General features: G+C 39.6%; 1 protein-coding gene across 1 annotated transcript in view; it reads right to left on the minus strand.

Moving 5' to 3' along the window:
• Positions 1 to 23,475, minus strand: part of MAN1A2 (mannosidase, alpha, class 1A, member 2) — a 70,332-nt gene extending 46,857 nt beyond the window's left edge. Inside the window, exons 1-3 of the mRNA XM_010140092.1 lie at positions 23,365 to 23,475; positions 20,955 to 21,035; positions 135 to 229 (exon numbers count right to left, since the gene is read on the minus strand). Of these exons, the coding sequence (XP_010138394.1) occupies positions 135 to 229; positions 20,955 to 21,035; positions 23,365 to 23,472 (284 nt within the window). The 5' untranslated portion in view covers positions 23,473 to 23,475. The remainder of the gene's footprint in view (positions 1 to 134; positions 230 to 20,954; positions 21,036 to 23,364) is intronic.
• Positions 23,476 to 23,914: the final 439 nt, after the last annotated feature.

Raw genomic sequence — 23,914 nt, forward strand, 5'->3', positions numbered from 1 at the left:
TCTGCCTGCATCTTCTACAGCAGGAGAACTTCTAAGTAGTTCTTAGATTGCTGCGAAAAACTAACATATATACCATTACTAATTTTAAGTTAGAGGGAAGAGGACACTCTTCCCCACAAAAGAAAATTCATTACCTTTTCAGATTCACCATCGCCCATGGTATACCCGTAGGTGTGTTGAAGGCTGGAAGAAGTTTTCCTGCCAGTTGCACGGCTTTAATCTTGAAAACCTAAGATAGCAGGATCAATTGTAAATAGTCAAAGTCTGATTTATCTCCAAGAACTACAAAGACTGAAACTTCCTTGCCCCACCCAGTTCTTTGTATCAGAAAAGCTTTACATTATAAAAAGTGTATTAACTTATCATTTATGTTCTACTTGTTCAATCTAAGTTTTATTAAGATTTGAACATGAAAAGAAAACTTGTCATTTTCATTTCTTTCCTTCCATGCTCTCCAGCAATAGCACTTCGGTTCCTATTAATGAAGAATACAAACTCCCCTCCCACCTCACTCCATCAGCATTAGGAATTTCAAATGCCTTCTAGAGCAGTATTTAAACCGTACTTCATATTTTGTAGCTAAAAATCAAGAGAAAACTCTCTTACCCCCCACACAAGTATTTTAACTTTTATAAACTTCTGATCTCTTTTTAACCATGCAAATAGTGCAGACAGAGTTCCTATTCTTTCATGAACGTTGTCTGTGCTACAATTTTCTGTAGCTTTTCCTTCATTGATAATGCATAAGAAAAATAATTATAGGCTTAATCTTCCCTCTCAAGTCCGATTACTCATAGAAATTACTGTCGGAGGAAAATCTCTTTCATTTCTAGTGTCGTTCCTTCTAACTTTTGGAATGTAAACCTGTAATAACCTTATTAGGAGCCTAATGTTTATTAGTTATATGAGCAACTGGGAGAAAGTCCTTTCTAAGGATATAGGAATCAGCTTTTCCAAAAAGGCATATTTGGAAGATGCCCATGAGGTAAAACTCTTTTTACCATCTAGTTACTAGCATACATTTTAATTTACTCATTGCCAGTATTCACTTCATTTCTGCAAAAATATCTTCTTAATCCGGAGACAACATTACTCATCAGTTTGAAGTACTGTATGAACACATAACAAAAAGAGTCACCATGCCCCAAATTAACTTATGCAACACAGATGTACTATAGAAACACCATCTCTCTGTTGACAAGCGATAGCACATGATGAAATAGAATGTGGTTGCATCAGGGGAAGGTTAGATTGGATATAAGGAAAAGGTTCTTCACCAAGAGGGTGGCCACATCACCAAGCCTGTCATAGTTCAAGGAGCGTCTGGACAATGCTCTTAGTCGTATGGTTTAGTTTTAGATAGTCCTACAAGGAGCAAGGACTTGAACTTGATGATTCGTATAGGTGCCTTTCAACGTGAGATATAGCTTATCATCAACTACCTGACCAATACTCTGTAATCAAGAAAACTAAAAAGTTTAAGAAGGACTACAAGATAACTCTGCTGTATTTAAAAAAAGGATTTCTCCCTTTTCTAAAGTCTATGGGAGGAAAAGAGAAGAGATGCTCACTGCAGAACCAAGTCAAAAAGTAGCTGAAAAATAAGCAAACAAGAACATCCTAATTTTTCATGTGAAGGAGGGAAAAGATCAATATCTTAATATTGGAAGATATGACTACTGAGACATGAAATAAACCAGAAAAGAATATTAAAGATGACATCTAATTGTATTTCATGCAGTGGAGTATGGCGTTACAGAGGTGGATCTGAAAGCAATGAGCCAGGAAAAAGAACTTTTACAGAGGTACTCTAAATGAATCGTAAGATGGGATATGTCTAAACTGAAAAAAAAAAAAGAGAATACCTCAGAATATGATTTGATAGAATTATCAGAGGCAATATGGCTTGAATGCTTTTAGCAAAGATACTGAGAAGAGACAGTCTTTGAGAAAAATGCAGGAATTTAGCAGTAAAATTCAGATAACACTCTATGCTTGAAAAAAGGACTAGGTCAAAAAAAGGAAGGCCTAGTGTAAGAGGTGTAATACTGGTAGAGTCTATGCTAACTGGGAAAAAAGAAACCCTGAAGAGAACTGAAAGATTTATCTTGGCCCAGTTACATATAAATTACTGATTTACATCTATAAATACACATCAAAAATTCATGTTGAACTTTTAGATTTTTAAGTAGTAGATGGGTTAAGACCAGACAGAACTATTTATACAAAGTCATCTAAGGGGAGTTACTCTAAAGCAAAGATGAGCTTCAAGACCTAACCCATAACAGAACAAGGATTTCCAGATAAGTGTTACATAGCTCAGAAAGACATTTGTGGTATGAATTTACTTAGCTTCAGCTTTTGGATCCTGCACACTCTAAAAGCGCTATGCATTACTGTATTATGCATTAATAAAAGACACTTAAACAATAGGTTAAGAATATGCAATGGGAGAACATCCCCAGAAACATCCTCACTAGAAGAATATTCTGCATGGCTATTTACACACTGCTATCCGGCCCGAAATCAACTTGAAATGTACGATGATATTTGAGGAACAAGCTATAGCATTGGCAGCAGTTTCTCATAAGAGTGTATGAAGTAAAGATTGAGCTGACCTAAATGGGTATGAATCTAGACAAGGACAGATAAAGCAAGGCAATCACTGTGCCAGCCATTTCGGCATGTGAGCAAACCAGAGCGCCAGGGTGGCAGCAGTAACTGCTGGTTCAGATAACCAGGTCAGCAGTACCTGCAAAAACTTGCTGTGATTAGAGGCGCCCGCCTGTCACCTCTGAGGACTCCACGCACCACTGATTTAGCAGTAGAAGGTAAAGCTCTACTTCTCTCTATCCCTTTCATCTGAGACTGAATGCAACGACATGTTTCAAAAACTGAAAACACACCTTTACTACTTCTATCGCTGCCATCTCAATCCTATCTCACTGCTGCTGCTGGACAACAAACCCACCTAGTGTCTGACAGGTGAACATAGGTAAACACCTATGCAGACTGGAATGAGAACTGGGAGACAGCTGCACAGGTTTTCATCAGAGCAAAGTGACCAGAAGAGCGTATCTGGAGAGACGTAGGGAAAAGAAAGGAAGGTAGCAAGCAATAGTGGGTGAGATGACTTTTATGGAAGACTGCAGATGTGCCCAGAATGCTCTGCTGAGCTCAATAAAGTGACTTCTTTTACTGAGTTTCTGACTTAGCATAAAAGCAACAGTAAATGCCTGGAGCTCTAGCTTTCAAATAATGTGCTGCCATCAGACAACACGGTTACTTATCATATAGCAGGTATAATTGTTTTTATTTTTTTAAAAACCAGGTTGAACCGATAAGATTCTATTTCAGCCTCAGCAGTTTCCTGTTGACAGGCAATACATTTCAAGAAACACAGAGGCAAGAACAGAGAAGAACAAAAAATTAATGGATACCTTGAAAATAGAGTTCATTAGGAAACAGTAAAAGAATTGGGGTTATTTAGTCCACAGAGAAGAAGTTCAAGAAAGGACAAGATAATGACTTTTCAGTATATAAAAAAGGAAATAATTTTTTCCATGGACATGCAGAATACAAAAAAACACCCAAATCGAGGAAGGGAAATCAAGCTAGTTATTAGGAAAAAGTTGGTGGTAAGGGTAACTAAGAACAAAGCGTGACTGCGATTGCTGCAGAGTCATCACTACAGCTTTTTAAAAACACACCATACAACACTTGCAACTATAGAGACTGATGTGATTTGACTCTGCCATGAAACAGAAGAATAATTGAGAACTGCAGAGCTTCCTCACCATCCTTCCAGCCCTACTGCTGGATTGGGTGTGCATGGCGAGGTTTTGGTAGTAAGGGGCTGCAGGGGTGGTTTCTCTGTCCACACTGGAGGAGGCCCCTGGCAGGACCTGCGGACCCATGGAGAGAGGAGTCCGTGCCGGAGCAGGTTTGCTGGCCGGACATGTGACCCTGTTGGGGACCCACAGGGGAGCAGTCTGTTTCTGAAGGACTACACCCTGTGGAATGGACGCACACTGGAGCAGTTCATGAAGAACTGTAGCCCATGGGACGGTCTTATGCTGGAAAAGTTTTTGAAAGACTGTCTCCCATTGGAGGGACCTCATGCTGGAGTAGTGGAAGAGTGTGATGAGTTCTCAGCCTAAGGAGAAAGGACTAGCAGAAACAACGTGATGAACTGATTGCAGCCCCCATTCCTCTGTGCTCCTCAGGGGTAGGAAGTAGAAAATTCAGGAGTGAAGCTGAGCCCAGGTAGAAGGGAAAGGTGCAGAAAGGTGCTTTAAGATTTGGTTTTCTCATTGCCCTATTCTGATTTGATTTGTAACAAATTAAATTAATTTCCCCAAGTTTGTTTTGTCTGTGATGGTAATTATGGAATGATCTCTCCTTGTCCTTATCTCGACCCACAAGTCTTTTGTTATATTTTTCTTTCCCCTGTCCAGGTGAGGACTGATATGCGGCTTTGGTGGGCACCTGGCATCCTATGGTAGCTGTTCTGTCCACTCTCAAAATATGGATGTATTTTCAGAAAAGTTTCAGAAAAGTTTCAGAAGCCACCATAGAGCTGGAGAATTATTTCTATTTTACACAGCAGAATCTAATACACTAAATCCATCAAACTACATGGCCTCTGGTGGGCTAATGCTCCTTACATTGCTTTACAGCATTTGCAGAAAGAAAGTTTTCCCCCCTCTCAAGTACAAATCAAGCTGTTTACAGGTAGAAGGGGAGAGAGTGAAAAGTGGCAGAGAAAAGCAAAACCTAAATCCCAAATCTTACAACTGGATCTCTCATTAAGCATCAATCAGTATCTACAAACCAGCACACACAGCAGACCAGTTGTGAGGGCCTGAATCATTTTCATCCACTAAACTGATGCTTAACATATCAAACCTGCTGCCCACCCCACAACAAGAAAGCTTGCTCCTGAGCCCATTAATCCAAGCAAGGCAAAAACATTGAGCAAAAAAGGCCTTAAAGATTAAGATGATTCTTCAAAAGCCTTATTGATATATCCAGCGACAACTGAGATGCACGGCTGCAACTCTTAGAAGACTACATAATGCTAAGATTGCTGTTAGGTGCTCCTTTCCAGCACTATGAATGCCAAACAGCCTCAAACGGCTGCCGTTCCCAACTGAGGGGGATTAGAGATGTTTTATACAAATATATCAGTCTTTGAGTCATTCTTCTTGAACAGGAATAAATGTCAGGCTTCTATTTAATTGATAGTTATTATCTAGTGAGTAACCACGGTCACGCAATGTGGCTGGTTCTGTAGGTTTGTTAACATTTGATTCTTGGAAAAAAAAAAATCAGACAAAAGAGATACCGCACAAAAATGTAGAACTCCTATGCAGTATATAGCGGGTTTGTGTGGCAAGGTCTTGATACCAGGAGGGCTACAGGGGTGGTTTCTTTGAGGAGCTCTTAGAAGCTTCCCCTATGTCCAACAGAGCCAGTTCCAGCTGGCCCCAAGACAGACCTGCCACTGGCCAAGGCCAAGCCCAAGCCCATCAGCGACAGTGGTAACACCTCTGTGAAAACACTTAAGGAGAGCCAGGAAAAAAGCTGCACAATGCTACCAGCAGTCAGAAGAGAGGAGCGAGAACATGTGAGAAAAGCAACTCTGCAGACACCAAGGTCAGTGAAGAAGGAAGAGGAGGTACTCCAGGTGCTGGAGCAGAGATTCCCCTGCAGTCTGTGGTGAAGACCACGGTGAGGCAGCCTGTCCCCCTGCAGCCCACAAAGGTTAATGGTGGAGCAGATGTCCACCCGCAGCCTGTGAAGGACCCCACACCAGAGCAGCTGGATGTGCCCGAAGGCAGCTGTGACCCAGTGGGAAGTCCACAGTGGAGGAGGCCCCTGGCAGGACCTGCAGACCCATGGAGGGAGAAGTCTGTGCTGGAGCAGGTTTGCTGGCAGGACATATGACCGTGTGGGGGACCCACGGGGGAACAGTCTGTTTCTGAAGGACTACACCCTGTGGAATGGACGCACACTGAAGCATGCGATGACTATGAGGAGGAAGGAGCAGCAGAGATGTGTGATGGACTGACCACAACCTGCATTCCCCATTCCCCTGCACCATTCAGGGGGAGAATGCAGAGAAAGCAGGAGTAAAGTTGAGCCCAGGAAGAAGGGGGGGATTCAGGTAAGGTGTTTTAAGATTTGGGTTTATTTCTCGTCATCCTACTCTGATTTGATTGGTAATAAATTAAACTCATTTCCCACCCCCAGCTGAGTCTGTTTTGCCTATGATGGTAATTGCTGAGTGATTTCACTGTCCTGATCTCAACCCACAAGCCTTTTGTTACATTTTTCTTTCCCCTGTCCAGGTGAGGGGTGCTAGAGTGGCTTTGGTGGACACCTGCCATTCAGCCAGCATCAACCCACCACACAGTATTACTGTTGCTACCAAACCTGATGCGCTTCTCCTTTGAACACCAAGCATGCAGATGTGTAAGGCAGACCTATCTAATTACCGAATGCATATAAGAACACCAGAGCATCTGATGGCAATACTTGTTCTTGAGGAAAATATTTCCTATTTCTTGGCCCAGTCCAGAATAGTTATCTTTTTACCTTCGAAGTTCAATCTGCAATAGCGACCTCTTCACCACCCTTTTGTGGCTAACCACCCATATAAAGCTCAGCTTGTCAGATAGGACTTTCTGCATGAGCAGAGACAGAGATTTGTGGTGTGATTTACTGCTGAAAAATCAAGCAGCAGAATCACACACAAAAAATGTAGCTTAATAAGCATTACTGTTTTGTCACCTATTACATATAAGCCTTACTTAGGAAGATGTCTGCATACCAGATGAATAGCTCTAAGTTCCAACAGACTTTGCCCCTTCAAAACTGGGAACTCCTGGTTTGTTTTGGGTTGTTTTGTTTTTTTTTTTTTTTCAAACAGTGTTCCTAGGACACTCCCCACTGCAAGTGGGGGCCATCCTGCTACCAAGAAATGAAGAAATTATTCCCTCTTTGTATTTGGTTCTAATAAATTCCATGTATTTAATTGCAAGGGCATATTGTGCGATAATGGAGATGCAGTAAGAATCCAGTAACATTGCAGATACCATATTGACAGTGGGAGAGCACTTCGGCTGTATTTTATAGATGTCGTGAGCGATGACTGAAGAAGTATGCCACATCTACAACTGGTCCTGGAAAATGTAAACCCATGTTCAGTGAACCGAAGTCTAGACAGACAATAACCACGGACCCCTCTTCAGCTCCCGGTCATTTCATCATACGTTCTGAGGGTTGGCTGAGCATGACTTTCCCTTTTTGAATCCATGCTAGCTACTCCTCATCACCTTGTCATTCATGGGAATAGATTTCCAAGATCAGTTACTTCATCACCTTACCAGGGACTGAGGTAAGGCTGACTGGCCTGTAGTTCCCTAGGTCCTCCCTGCCATTTTTGAAGGTAGGGGTGATCTAAGGGTGGTGCCATTCATCTTGTGCAATCGCTTTGGTGCCCAATGATACTCATTTAAACCTCAGCCTTTTAAGCTACACTTCCATAAGGCATGCAGCAGTTAACACACAGAAGATTCACCCAGGCAGAGAGAAAGAAACTGGGCTTAATTCCTTAATTCTAACAGTGTCCAAAGCTTTAACACACTGCCAAATTCACCCTGATGGAAGTCTGGGACCAGTTGTTTCTGCTGATGCCACTGTTGCTGCAGAGTCCTCCCGTGCTATCGCAATTCTAGTCTCTCAAGAACAACAGGATAAAACAGAGTACTTCATCCATAAATATTACATAACTTCCTGATTTCCTCATTTCACGAGCCAATAAATGCTTCATGAAGCGTTCCTTCTTTCAAAAAAAAAATACAAAAAACCCCCCACAACATTACCAATTCAGCAGACTCAGAAAGTCAACATTTATGATTGCCGCCTCCTGCACTCATTCTGACTGAGGCCTCTCTTCTCTTTAAAGGTTTCTAAAGTCAAACCAGGGTTCCTCCCCCTCCCCCCCACTAAAAGAAAAATGCCTTTATAGAGAGATTTTCTCAATCTCTCCTAGTTTTCAAAACATGCAGAGCAGGCTGACATTTTCTTTAGCCAGTAACACCACAGATAAGACTTCTACAAATGCTTTTATAACAGAAAGCGACACTGGAAACCTCCCTGGAAGATATGCCCTTATTGGCCATTTGAAAAAATTTTAGGAAGGCAAGAAAGGCTGTCCAGCTGCAGAGGATCCATGGAATTATGTGAGGTAACAGTTGCCTCTGATCTAAAGGCTAAAAAGCCTAGCTACCCTTACTATCTGTCTGGAGATTCAGAGATTCAGTTTGTAAAAATTTTCTAATGCAGTGTTACCAGGACTATCTTGACTCCAAGGAAAAAGCTGCAACTGCACTCTACGTTCTGCTTCTGAAACAACAGGACCGTTTACACACTGAAGTTGCCAGATCTCTTTCCTAGTGGATCCAGACTCTTCTGAGATGAAAATAAAGGACTTTTTTTTGAATACTGAATACAGGGCTAGGCAAAGTACTAGGAATAGAGATGGCAAGAAACTACCCCATCATATCAGCTGATCTGGATGGAGTAGACAACCTAGGAAAACTCTCAGTTGTACTGAAAAGCATGAAAAGGCCTATCTGATAATATTGTTCATCTACAGTCTACAAATGAGCAGAAAAATAAACACAGGAAAATACTTAAACTGCATCACTTAAATGCAGATAGACAGATATTATCTGGTTGACTACAACTTTCCCTATTTACATTTTACATATCACCAAGTACGCGTTCAAATGCTGCTTCTTAGATATAAGATAATAAATGCGATGGTGGTTTTCCACCATCAGCAGTGAAAGATTTGCAAACAGAATTCTTAACTGATACTATTTTTATCTTTAACTAAAGTTTTCCAAAGCTGCTTTCCTGGACAACAGATGTGAGGAATTTAGTTACTGTTGACTGAGGCATCTTAGGATCTAATGAAATATTCATTAGTTTCACACTGCTGCTATTTTTGAAAAAGCCACGTGAGAAAGTTTGTGCATATATCAGCTTATTAGAAATGCTTGAAATTTTTACTCTAGAAGATCTAAATGTAAAAATTTGGCATGCACTGGACAACCAGGTAATCACATTTAAACTACCCGGCACTGGCTAATAATACCTCAATTACACTGCATAATTTCTGTTCCCTTCAATAGCTGTATCAACTTTCTTGGCATGGGTTTCATGTAGAGAAGTTATACATTACCCATTTTTAAAGGGCCTTCAAATCTGAGACACTTTACACCAGTCAGTCAACATCACAGATCACTTAAAATTCAGAATAAATGCGATGAAATTCTGGCATATAAATGCCTCCTTGATCTAGGAAGATACTGCACACTGTTTCTCATCCTGTCTGAGCCAAAACCCATGGCAGTCTTGAGTTAATTTTCTCTCCTATTATTATTATTGGAAAGTTGCTTTCAGCCTAGGCAATTTTTGTGCTTTATCTTTCCCGCTTTTCATATCTCTGACTTCTTCGCTGTAAGTTTTCCTGCATAAGCATTATTAACCTGCCAGATTAGTTACCTCTCTAAATCAACTGTCTCAGGACTAGAAGCAACAATCTTGAATTTGCACAACATACCAATCAAAATCACTCATGCCTAAGCATGCTCTAAGGCTGTAAGTGGGTTTTTAAAAGACTCTTTTTTTCAGATAATTTTTTCTTGCTGTGGGAGCTACTGTAGCTACAGGAAAGCAGATGTGAGAGCGCAGACACTGTCTGGCGTCTGGCTTAAACGTTCTCCCACTAGTTACTAGCAGCAAGAAAGATGGATTTAAAAAGTGTGGGAAAAGGGAATGGAGAAAGAAAAGGGAGAAAAATTAATCTGAGTGGCCATCAGGAAACCAAACATGAGCTTTTGAGGGACAGAAGGTCAGTATGGAGCGCTGCCAGCAGAGAAACAGCAGTGGTAAAAGATAGGGCTTCCAGTCCTCCACCTCACACAAGGTCAAGTGCCAGGGAGAAGGTGCTAAGAGAGCACAAAGAGGAGCTGAAGGGAAAAAATAAAAGACATCAGGATGAAGGACAGGGAAGGAATGAAAGGCTAAAGCAGACAAGACACGATGAGAGACAATGGAGGAATAGCCAAGAGTGTAGTTCTAAGGAATAGGAATATGCGAAAGATCGTGGAGAATCTGACAGGAGAAGCACGTTTTCTCACCTCCAGAATATATTCTTAGGACCTAGAATTGACCTTATTATATCAGCCTCTCAACGTGCCTTTGTAGCCAAGCACATCCAGGCAAAGCAAACTGTAAAAGTGAATTTTTTATTGTTAAGCAGTGATCTTTGGTGTTTTGGTACTATCAGTTGTTCTACTGAGCTGAGAAACAGGCTACATTATGTTCCTGAAGGTCCCAACCCAACTGATGATTGAGTTTCTCTGTGGTTTTTAAGAAGGCAAATCTGTATTAGGAACCCTTAGAAATGGTTCTGAAGTCAAGTAATTAAGCTGTTTGTTCTATACTTAAAAGTCTTATGAGAATTTTGTGCAATAAAAATTCCATGCCTTCTCTGATTACTAGTATCTCTTGACTAGCTTTTTTTTGTTTTTTGGTAACACTTCCTAATGCATTCTCCACTCATGTCAAATACCTCCCATATATGCTCCATATAATTTTCTCTGCCATGTCATCTTTTTTGTCCTTCAGCTCTGTGCTTACATTGTATCAATTTCTACTTTCTCAGTTATTCCCATCTCCTTTTCCTCTTCAAAGTGCTGCCAAGCTTTCATTTTTAAATTAATCTTGATTTCCCCTTTAGACTTTGCCAGAAATGACTCAGTTCCCTTTAGACTGTATTTGCCTTTACAAAAAAGTTAAAGAGATGAAATTACATATTGTTTCACACTGTGTGCACCCATTACACACAGAGACTCCCTCCTTCCATTGGTATAATGTGACAGATCACAATGGAAAAAATCACAGACTGTCTAGAAAAAAGTAATTTAAAAATCACATAGCTTTTACAGCTTCAAAAACATATCCTTTACAGCATGTCAGATGAAAAATGCATTACAGTGCACCTGATGAAAATGCATAAATAGTGGTTTTTTTTTTTTAATGGAGTGGCTTGTTTTCACAGATTTACAGACATATTTATCTTACCTACAATTAAAATACATACTACAACCCAGTTCTGACAGAAAATAAGTTGGCAAACAAAAGCTATGAGCAACTAAGTAGTAAGCACTGAATCTTCATGCTTACATAAATTCTGCAAGGCGCTTGAAAAACGAGACATTTATTTTGAAAAATGGAAAGATAAATACCCTAAAATCCTGCAGCATAATTTATAGATTTCCAGGCATAAGACAAAAATTGTCACCTTTTATGCCACACAAACAAAAATGAAGAAGATTCAACAAAGCTGTATAAAGTAAAGCATAATTACCAAGCTACCTTTGTTGTTACATCAATAAGTAGTACCTACGTGAAACCTTTCTTCCAGAGATCTCTCTGGACTGGGTCATATACCACACACAGACTATCCACGTGTCCAGAAGGCGTAGCGACCAGCCCTCTACCTTTTCGCGATTCTTCCACTGCTTCTACTGTTTTTATAAATCCTTTGAAGAACATGATTACCTACAAGTTCGCAGCATACCAGCAGTGGTCCTTTACTAATGACTTAGAAATAAATTCTTCCTCGTTCAAGAACTTCTATTTATAAATCCCAACGCTCACAGCTCTTTCGGCACAGGCTTTCATACCAGAAGTTTTAACTGAGGTGCTTGCCCCTGAGTTCCGCATACTCTTCAAAGCCACAGCCACTCAAAACACATTTCCTTGTTCTCTTCCCATGTTCATCTGGCCAACATGGGTCATTTGTTCTTCCTATAACTTGCAGCCTGCAACACCTTTGGTGACATTAAAAAGGATTTAATTTATACAGGCCAAGCTGAACAACTGATTAAATTTCTCTGGAGTTTTGTATTTATTTGCCATCTCAACATGAGCAAATCTACAGCTGGCTATAAATTCTTACGAGAATATTTTTATTGTGAAGTCACTACTATTCTGATGATATCTTATTCTGCATTAAGTGCATTTCTGGAACGGGGAGAGGAGCAACATCTGACTAACTAGCTCACAGAAACCTAGGTCACCTTAAAGCACATTTTCTGAACATGGACATAATTGTGTTCCTTTGGTTTAGGCTCTTCTTTGCCATTTTACATTTTAGGTTAAAAAATGTTAATAGGCTAGGGAGCTCCTTAGTCATTTCTTTAAAGACTTGTTTGCTGATTATCCAGTTCTTAAACGGTAACACAATAACTACTTCAGACAGCATCCTCTTGATTCCCACAGACCAAAAGAGTTCTCCATTTTTATCACGTGATAGCTGCACACATCATTAGAGGCAACTTGATTTTTGTTAACGTTTTTACTAGCTTTTAGTGGTTCTGCTTAGCAGTCATTGTAGCATTCATAGCATTTTTTTTCTCTCACAGTACCTGTTCTTGTCTAAACAGTTTTTAACATTCAAACTCCTCTTTAAGAGGAAAACATAATAGTTAGCACTGAATGAAAACAAGTTCCAAAAGGCAAAACTGGCCAAAGACACCTGGTTTTAAAGTGGTCTCACGATCAGAATCGTATTTTTTTGTTTGTATTCAAGTGAAAAAAAAAAAAAGTCTTGCTGGAAGATCTGTGTTCTCAGCTGACAAGAGAATGCCACACTCCTCCTCTGGATCAGACCAAGCATCTGCACTGCGAGTTTTCACACTAACTTAGGAGGAAAGAACATAGGAAAACTCAGCTGGTAGAAATTAATGTGTTACTTGTCAACAGTAATGCCCAATACATGAATGTTTGGAAAAATAACAGGTAAGTTACAGTGCTTGCTGCCATTGCTGCCCATCAGCATGACTGTTAAACTACTGAACAGGGAGCCAAAACCTAATAGACGTGGTCATCAGGAGATACATGCCATGAAAATAGTTACAAAATTATCTATTCTTTCTTAGCATTTACAGCCTTCTACATGAATATGACCAAAGCATGAGTTTTAAGAGTGGCCATCACTGCACAGTTATTGTATTTTCTGTTGCTAAAACAGCCTGTCCTTTATTTCCACCAGTTTAAAGCATGTTATACCAGCAGACAAACCTATTTCCAATCAGACTGAAGAGCAGAGGAAAGGAATTTGCAGTTAAGTTGGTTTTCCCCTCTGAGCGCCATGCGGTACCAAGTCACAGCAATAAATCGGACTAAGTGCCAGTCAAGAAAGTGTTCACTACAAGCCTAGTAAACAGGAACTGCACAAGGATTACAATGTGTCCTACAGCGAGCAGTGGCAATACCCAATACATGACAATGTTTTAAAACTCTAGAAGATTTTTTTTCCAGGTAACAAACCTGTTGTCCTGCAACCTGGCAACAAACTGAAGTCTCTCCTTCACTGGATAGGATGTACACGATGCTGTTATCTCAGACTCTTCGGCTTTGAAAACTTAATTTAGATAAGCCTCTTCACAGGTAAGTTAAGACTTCTGTAGAACCAGTTCACAAAATACATTGTCTCGCTTAAGGATCTATATTTCACGTACTCAGGTCAGTTGTTGGCACATACCACATAACTTTACTAAGAAATCTTCCTGAAAAAAGATGCTGCCTGTCATTTTTCTGGACAGGATTAGTTTGATAATCTGTTAACAAAGTACTAGGTACTTAGCAGCTCTCGCTCTCAATTTCAAATGGGATTTCAGGCTAGATTTATCCATGCAAATTATATTATTATTGTCATGTCCAGAAATGTCATTTTGATGGTGTTTATAAATGAGTAAGCAAATCATGTAAAGGAAATACTTTATACCTAAGGCTGGCAAAGGTAAACATAGTAAACCATTAATCTTTTTTTCATATTGCTAATACCGTAAATACCTCCGTTCAATAAAAATAAAATAACAAGCTCTCCTTTTTATTGTATTAGTAGAACAGCAGCAGTCAAGAACACTGTGCCATAATGGTGTAAGTGTCCTCTTGCCATCACACAACAGCTATTAGAACAATACTCACTTTGTTTTCCTTTCTTGATGTTGTTTCTCAGGCACAGCCACATACGTTGTACAAAAACTGACCTTCTGTCCATCTCCAGGCTTCTGTCATTCCATGCGTTATTGCTAGCAGAAATATTTTATTTACCACGACCAGTCACACCAGGAGTTTTAATAATTTGTAAAGCTCCACTTCATGAAAAAAAGGCAAGCATGCAACAGGTACGTTGTGCACTCTCTCCAGAGACAAATGCTGTTTATACCAGATAAGATGCTTAGTTACTCTAAAGGCAAGATGCGGTTACTCCTGCACACCTTACAAACCTCTTCATGGGCTGGTAACAAATGAACTCTAGGCAAAGCATGTAAGTATCACTTAATCCTAATTCTAATTGCTTTACAAATCAGATCATGCACAAGAATTGGAACAAGCCCTGAATCCTGCTGGAAACAGCTGCAGCTGAACTCTTGTGAGGAGAAACATGGACTCAGTGTTTGGTTTCATTACAGATTTCTGTAAGACTCTAGTCAAGAGAGTTCAGTCCGAGTTTTCAGAGAGATCACCACTAGCTACAGAATTCCTTTTTCTGCTTGTGCTTTTCAGAAGCTTTAGGGACTCCAAACGGTAAATAAGGGCATAGGCTCTCACAGTGCTAATTGCTGAGGAAAGGTAGAGTCATACTTCTGTTCACTGAAGCACTCCAAATCCAGTTAATACCTCCAGTACTTTTATTCTTAAGTCTATCCACTACACAATTATCCATGTCTGAAATTAGCACAATAACACACGCTCTTTCAAGAACACTGTAAATCTTCAAGAATGAACATTCATGGGACACATACCCAGCATCACTTTACAGACAAAATTAAGAATAGAAGGTTCATCCTGGGTGCGTATAAAGACAGGTGTCAGATATGCACATACTTGCTAAGTCTCCTGCACAGAAGACAAGAGTGATGACTAGCTCTTCCCCTGTAATCTCCCCCCTAGCTGGGTTTGCATTTTATGCATTTGCAGGACACAGCAATACCTCCTAAGCACCTCGCGACCTGCCGACCACCTCAGATCTGGAACAGAGGAGTGGCTGTGGGCCTGCACTGCAGTCAGCACACACGCTGATTTCAGGGAAATCCAAAACTCAAACCAACCACCTCAGAAGACACACTCTAGAACTCAAGATACAATTAAAAAAACCCACCACAGAGCAAGCATATCAAAACAAGCAATGAGTTCTTGAGGATCAGAAAACAAACAGGCTTACCCACTGAAACAAGCACTAAAGAAGAAATAGTACAAAACCATGTAAATAAAGCCCTCACGTACACAGAAAGATGGAATTAAGTTATGTCAAACATTAAGTACAAAAAGTGATGTAATGTTTAAAATAATTCAGATGAATATTTCAACTGCCCTGAGTCATTCGGGCTGAAAGAATGAAGCTTCCCAAAGGCAGGGAAAACCCACACATCCAAAGAATATATCTTAATTTGGATAAAATCTAGGTATCTGAAAGAAAGTCTGCAGTGAAATGAAATCCATGTAACACCATGTTCCTCTGACTCTCTTAGCCTGGGTTAACTACATCTCTTCAGCCTCCTGGCAATGATCTGCATTTTGCATCTTGCCTTCTACCTGGAGACACAGCTGCTCCAGCAAGCATCTGGATGTTTGCTCCAGACACTTTCTCGCAACACTAAAGGATTTTGTTTCCCGCTCTCAGTATACACAAGATCTCTCTCACCTCCTAACTCACAGAAGAGCAGAAAATAAAGCACGCTAGGAACACACAAGGGAAACGTCAAAAAGTTTAACCAAGGCTGAAAGTTCAAGAAAGTACTACAAACCACAGGGATAGCCAGCCCTAATGGTTCCAGCTTCATTGGAAATTCACTCTCTCAGCCTTATGTTGTCTTCCTTCCTTCTCTGGTAAGGGCACTGATATGGCAGTGATCACATCACTGGAATCGGCTCAGAGAGAAAGGGCAACTGCAACTTCATGAGCTCCAGGCTCCAGGGAATAAAAGATATGCAAGGATTATTAACCCTCGGGGCAGATGCCACAGTATCCAGAGACTGTGAACATGCCTATGATAGGGATCACCGTGAAAAGACTATTATTACTGTAGATTTGCTCAAAAATTTGGACTTTACTTACCTATTCTTTAAGAAGCTGGACAGACATTTGGCATGTAATACGCGTGTCATGTTCATTCTGGCAGTGGGTATAGTCACTGCCGAAGGCTACTGGGCACGAGCCACAGAGAAGAAACGATAGCAATTCATCAAATAAAACTGTAAAAACCCACAAGATTCTGAACACACAGCAATTGGCTCTGGTATCTTTATTTGCAAAATCATACCATTATTGTTCTTTATCTTACTTATGCTTTATTGCTCCTATGATCATTTAGTGTGTTTAATTACAGAATTATTCTGCATGTAAGCACCATTTGAGCTTTATGGCTGTCTCCACTGAAAAAAACTCTCATTTGGAGAGCAGAAAGTTCATTTGCATTGTCTTCTCAAAGGCTTGGAATGGAGACACTGCACCTAGCAGGGTTCCGCATTGTCACTGCTGTCTTTTAAATGGTCTTCAGAAATGAGGAGGAACAATGAACCTGGATCCTGCAAGGTGCTCTACGAATCCCTGTCTGCCTTTATGAGCTCAAATAAGTTCACATAAAGAATTGCAGTTTGTTTCTGCTGGCATTGTTGCTCTATGATGCCTTCCTTGTACTTATCGCTCCTTCACTAACCAGGTGTGGGAACAGCATAATGGTAATTCTAGCTTTTGGACACGAGAATATCCCAATTCTCATGATTCTCAAGATTCCAGTGTGGTAATTACATCAGGTTCTGACAGACCTTTTACTGTCCTAGGCCTTGAGGACATTGTAATTCCTGGTCTCCTGGTAGCCTACTCTCTCAGATTTGATATTCAGGCACACTCATCACAGATTTATTTTGTAACTTCTACTGCAGCTTATAGCTGTGGTCTGTTGGCAAGCTTTGTTGTTTTGGCATCAATGCAGAAAGATCAGTCAGCTCTTTTCTACTTGGTGCCAATTCGTTCTTACATGCTTGACTGTTGCTTTTCACATCAAGAGTTGAGAGCATTTTGGACAAGCAGTGATTTTACAAAGCTGCCCTCCTGTTCTCCCTCAGACATCAGTATCAGCTACCTTGATGCCCCAAAAAGACCCAAATCCACAAATATGAGTGAAAGAAGTGGTAGAACATACGATGAATCATACATCCAATAAAGACCAATTGGATATTTACATTGAAAAAAGAATTTAAGAACACCAACATAGTGAAGAGAAAACATCATGTTACCCAGAGAAAAAGCAAGCACCAAACATGACTGATCTTGATCAAATTATTAAATCGGAGAACTGGATAGAGATCATGAGAGATGAAAGAATTCCAGAGCCACATTCTGAGAAACCTGCTATACAATATGGCTGACTTCCAGGTAACAGAGGAACCTCCCTGGAAAGAGACTTTAAAAAACTGTAGAGCAAACAGCTCCAACTAGTAATAAAAGTGTAACGCATAATAGTATTCTGTTTTTGTAAAATGCAAATGCTTTATCTTGTTCTGATCCTGTGTATACATGATACTCTTTCATTAAGCATTTCTACCCTGCTATTAGATACGAGAGTGATATCAAGATTTTATCAGTGTTGGATAAGAAGCTAAAGGAACCATGAAGAACACAAAACTATTAACTTGGTTAATATTACATTAATTTATAACTACTGAAACTGTTAACGTGACAGGCATCACTGAAAACTATGAGAAATATGGACTTGTAACTAAAGACAAAACTTATATTTGTGCCGGGATGATGGCACGAAAGAAAAAAATTTGTTTTTTTTGTGGCTGCATTAACAAAGTTGCTTTTGTTTTCGGGCATTTTTGTGTGTGTTGGTTTTTGGTTAGCTCTTTTTCTTTTCCCCAAAAGGCTGGTTTTCATCCTAAGCTGCCATACTCAATGTTCACTCCAAAGTAGGCATATGGAACATCTATTTCCACTTATTTCTGTTATATTATCAACTATATCACAGTCATGCCCTCGCCAGGCTTACTGAAGACTATGTCTAGTTTCTATGCAAGTTAAAGGATTGTTGCAGGGATTACTGAGAAGAGGCCTGGCTCAATTTAGCTAAGAAGTCATTATCCATTTCACCAACGGTATGTTAATTTGATCTGTTAGCTTCATTTGACAGATGGAAAAGAGGAAGCACAGTGGTACCCGTGAACTCAGAAGGACTTGTACTTCACACAGCTTATCTACAACGTCATGCTTCCTTTTTGATCAAAATGCAAAAATTTTACCAATTCAGTCAGACAGCTGGAACACCTCTTCTACGAGGAGAGGCTGAAAGAGTTGGGGTTGTTCACCCTGGACAAGAGTAAGCTTCAGGGAGACCTTATTGCAACCTTCCAGTATTTAAAAGGGGCTTATAAGAAAGACGGAAAGAGACTTTTTACCATGGCTGGTAGCGGCAGGAGAAGGGGAAACAGTTTTAAAACTGAAAGGGGGTAGGTTGAGACTGGATGAAAGGAAGGCTTTTTTGCACCACGAGGATGGTAAAACACTGGAACACATTGCCCAGAGAAGTTGTGGATGCTGCATCCTTGGAAGTGTTCATGGCCAGGTCAGATGGAGCTTTGTGCAACCTGATCTATTAAAAGATGTCCCTGCCCATGGCAGGGGGGAGTTGGAGTAGGTGATCTTTAAAGGTCCCTTCCAACCCAAACTATTCTGTGAATCTATATTCCAGTATTTTAGCACATATTCATTATATATTTCAATAATGTACGTCGGAGAAAAGCCACAGGCTCAAAGCTTAAAAAAACCCCGACAAAACACCACCCCGAGAAACTCAAAAGCAATGACAAATTGGAACCTCATTCCTATGTAGGAGCTGCGACAAAGAAGGCACACACTTAGTTCTGATAACATACACCTAGCCAGACACCAGATGGCCTGTCCACAATCGGCCAGGAAAAACTTACTGTACAGATGATTAAAACATGGGCCTCCCAGACTGCAGACCTACTATCCCTGCCACCAGATAAACCTCGGCTTTATTTCAGGTTGGTAAGACCAAAACAGAACACGTGGGCAGATTTTCCAGTGTCGTGTTTCACAGGCATATCTTGATTTTATTCTATTAAGAAGGTATTCTGACATGAAAAAAAGGAGAAATATGGTGATTTTCCCCAAGTCAGGAAAACTGCCTGTTAGGCAGAGAAATGATTTTATCTCTACACCAACAGAAAGGTGTAGTAAGGCAAGCCAACCAAGATATTCAGCTAGAGGGACGTGAAAACACATCCTTCTCAAACTTTACACACCCATCACTAAAGGAAGTCCAGCAGAAATTCCCACATGTAAAAAGGTCGCGCAAGCGGCAATTCACAAGTGTCATGTTCCACAAAAAGGCCTGTGATTCAATACCGGACAGGACAAGCCTACAGCATGTTACATCAAGTTGTCAGATGCCAAAAACAGCAGCTCTTTTTTTGGTTGTAAGGGAGATACATTTCATTGCTCTCCTATCCACTGCAGTAAGAGGGCACTCTTACTGAAAGAGGGGACAGCAATACCCACAAATTTAATATGAAAGATTTCAAATTTTACCGTCGTCTGTAACCAGCTGTAACCAGCATCATTAAAACCATGAGCACAGCTGATGTTCCTCTAAGTAATACCAGTACCATGACCGCTAAAACATAGCGTGGGGACTGCAGAGTCATGCCATTAGACATGCTAAATGATTTTTTAAAATTAACATGTTTCTAATAAAAGCATTAAAGAGGAAATTTTATCTAAATTAATAGCCAGCTGTACTTAAAAACTATGATCAATATCTACCATTATGACGAAAGGAGATGAAATCCTATCAAGAACAATTACCCTCTCCATACAAAAGCCAAAAGCATATAGATAAACTATTCTGACTACCAAATTCTCCAGATGCGGCCCCCTAAAAAATGACTGAACTTCCATGACTGATGCTGCGTCTTAGATAGTTTCTTTTATGGTTGTCATCACAGCATCTTTAACAGCACTTAGTCATAGGAGCCCCAATGAATTAAGATCATCTTTTACAACTCTCACCAAACAGCAGTAACTTGTGTTGCAGACTTAAGCAGAATTAATTCTGAGTAGCCTGTTCGTTGTATTGGACCTATTTTGCAATACATCAAACAAGACAGGCAAAAGTATGGAAATTGATATGAAAACCTTCTAAACCAGTATCTAGCAACAGTCTTACAGAAGTAGAAGCTTTGAGGAAGGGAAATGGAGATTGGAATATCAAGAAGGTGTGGGAAGGGAATATGAGCACAGAAATAACAGCTTGATGAACAAGGGAAGAACACCTACCAGTAAACAAAGACCCCCTTAGGGGCACAGGCTCGTGTGCATTTTCACAACCTTACGAGGCAAACATCCAAACAGGTGGGATCAAGCTTGCCTGTCTTAGCAGTGGCTAAGAAGTATCTTCTCACATGTCAGAATGCAGTAAAGTAAGAAACTAAACATCCCCCAACCCCGAGCTAAGGAATACCTTTCTTTCTTGGGAACAGAGGAGAGAAGACAGAATTGGAAATCACATCTCAAACAAACCTACTTTCAACTCCAACGAATTCTCAGAGACAGGTGTCTCTCTCCCATGCTCAATTACTGAAAAGTCTCAAGTTCCCTTGATTGTCTTTACAGACTGCTTTAAAGACTCCATACTCTAAGAACTTGTTATTTTAGCCAACTTACTGCTGCAAAACTAGTTTGCAGACTACTGAGAAACCAAGATTCTAGAAAATTCTTTTGATGCAACATTTGCTAGAATACATTGAATTTCACAGACACCTTCCAGACTCCTTACCTCCTGTCCTGAAAGGTAGTATGCTGCTAGAAGACCACCAATGAAGCGAATGTTGACCTCAAAAACGGACACTTCAGAATTCTATAACAGAAAAATGTAAATAATTAACCGACCCTCTAACCAAAGAAATAAAACCCCCTCAAGGCAGAGGCAAATACATACCCAAACCAATCTGCATGCAAGGGTTTTTACTTTTCCAGTATCTAGATCCATACTGAAATTCCTGTGCACGTCTTCCAGACACCGAGAGATAATTCTAGTTACAGCTTCAACTGATTTTTAAAAATCAAATCAGTTTTTCTCCTGCTCACTAATAATATTAATACCACAAAGTGTTATTAAAGTTGTTTGGGGATGGTAGGAAAGACGACAAGTACTGTACATTTCCACAATTCAGCATCTTTCTTCTTACATTTAAGCATTAAACCCAGAAGATTTGGTGTTAAAGTAGAATAATGATTAGAGAATTCCTGTAATGTGCTTTCTTAACCTGAATTACCAACGCATAATCTCAAATTCAGAGGTCCATTTTAACGCAGTCTCTGTCAGCCTTTACGTATTTAATGTCACATCAAAAGTACCTCAGAAGCACTGATAAACTCAAGAGAATAAATCATTTTACTTCCTTCCTCCACCCTGATATCCCTGTGCTAAATTCTCCACTCTTTTGATTCATTTAACTGAAAAATTGAGGAACTAGGTAATTTTACTCTTTTCACCACCCCATTCAGTCCTTCATATGCACACACCCCATCTGCCTCCTGCATAGATTTCTCTTCATTCAACCAATTAGACACAGAAATAGTTTTATAAAAATATTTTTAAATAAGGGAGACTTCTTTTATACAAAATCACTACAATGTACACTGACACATCAATTAGCACGCAGCTGAAATTAGATTTATAGATACGTATTTCCTTCCACTCTATTTCTACGGCACCTATGGTTGTATCATGTACTTCGCTTGTATCCAAGAAATGCATTTTGCACACACCACTTATTTCAGAAACATTGTATGAATACTATAAAGATCTCCTCTAACAGCACTAATGATTAAATACTCCCAAATACAGTTTTTTTAGTAAGATACATACTTTTATTCACATACAGGTGATACAAGAAAATACCAACAAAGCAGCATACGATTCCACTCAATACCTATTAAAGCAGTGAATTATGCAGGAAACAGCACAGTGCAGAGTGAAAGCAATGATTTCTATTTCCCAGTAGAAGAATCCAAGTGGAATAAACTTACGTATTTATAAACTTCAAACCATAAAAAGAAAATACTCAAGTCTGGTGTATATATAAGACGACTCATTAACCTTCAGAAATGTTCTTTGATACACTGGAAGCTGTAACTGAACCCCAGCGGGTCATGTAAATTTTTTCTACCCAAGTCCTAGATTAATTCTGCAAATTTATATTGAGATTCCTCAGATCAGACAGAAGTTAAGAAAGTAATATAGTTCAACCTTCATAATGGTACCATTATGTCTACACTGCCTCTGATATATTTAGGGTCTTCAGTTTCAGACTGAATAATTATCTTGCACTAACTGAAAAAAGTAGAGTACGATTTCTTTCATGTTTGTCAGACAGTCAACGTATAAAACAAAAGGAAAAAAACTCGAGTAATTTCTGAAATGTAGGATAAAATGGAAAAATGACATTAAGCACCTGCTCAATTCTCACCGTATACTTATATTTTGTGCATTACTAAATAAAAATCATTTTGTGCATTACTAAATAAAAACTACAAGTCCAAGGATTGAAATACAAATTCAGTCAGAGAGTCTGTAACAGTCCCAAAATTAGTAATAAGAACATTAATTAGTAAGGACAAAATATAGTCATTTCTCATTTAACACTTCCAAACTCTCCACATACTAATAACATCAGTTGTTGTATGACCAAGTGGAAAGTTCTTGTGATAGATTCAGAACCTGTAGGCAAACTAAGACAAGTAACATGCTTCATATTAAAATATCTTCAGGTCGTGGAAGAAGACATTGTATTAAAGAATTTATATACTGTGGTTTGGGAGGAAATCGTCTTTCACAGCTCAGTAATTTCCAGCTACTATCAGCAAGTAAAGCCTCATCTTTCTGTCTTCATTTCTGAGGCCCTATTGACTCTCACTGACCACTTTTCTTCCATTACCCAGTTAATTTGTACTTTGAACATACAATATATAAAGTTATCTGTACTTAGAATTAAAGCATTAAAAGGTTGGGGTGTGGGGTTTTTTTTCCCCAAAATAAAATTACAAACACATAGAGCTTCACTAAAGCTTAGCTCAGATACTTTAAATCATAAGGTTAAGTTCCAGCTGAAAGACCTCTTCTGTCTCTCCCCAAAAGGAACACTGAAAAGAACTAGAGAAATACTAGGGCAAGCTCTACTCACCACACTGAAATCAAGATTTTTGTCAATCCACTCTTGTCCTTCTCTGAATTCATCGTGAAGCCCCATGATATAAAGAGTATCCAATGCATCTACTATGGTAGCACCCATTTGCGAGTTTCCTACGTGCAAAAAGAAGGATTTGTATTACAAGTGATTATTTCATTACTTTTCTTAACCATTGCACAAGCGTAAGAAAATAACCCAAGCAGTAGCAAAGTTACCACAAAGATGACAACACAAAGAATAATCAAAATGAGCAAGGAATTAGCAGCTCCATACAATTATCACACTTCTCTTTCAATGCATCAGTCCTCTAGCATGCTTTGACTTCCGGTGCTGAACATGAGCAACTGTACTTTAACCAAAAAAGGACAAGACAACGTTCAGCTTCAAAGACTTATTAGGAATTGTAGGACGGGACTATTAAAATATATGCAAGATAAAGCAATCGGCACTTGCAGTAGCGCCTTGCATCTGCCAACATTCACTACTGAAACGTCTCAGCTATGGAAGCTACCTAGTCACTGAAAGCATGAATTGATGAGCAGGA

The sequence above is a fragment of the Buceros rhinoceros genome, unplaced genomic scaffold, assembly GCF_000710305.1.
Source record: "Buceros rhinoceros silvestris isolate BGI_N320 unplaced genomic scaffold, ASM71030v1 scaffold3937, whole genome shotgun sequence".
Lineage (NCBI taxonomy): Eukaryota > Metazoa > Chordata > Aves > Bucerotiformes > Bucerotidae > Buceros > Buceros rhinoceros.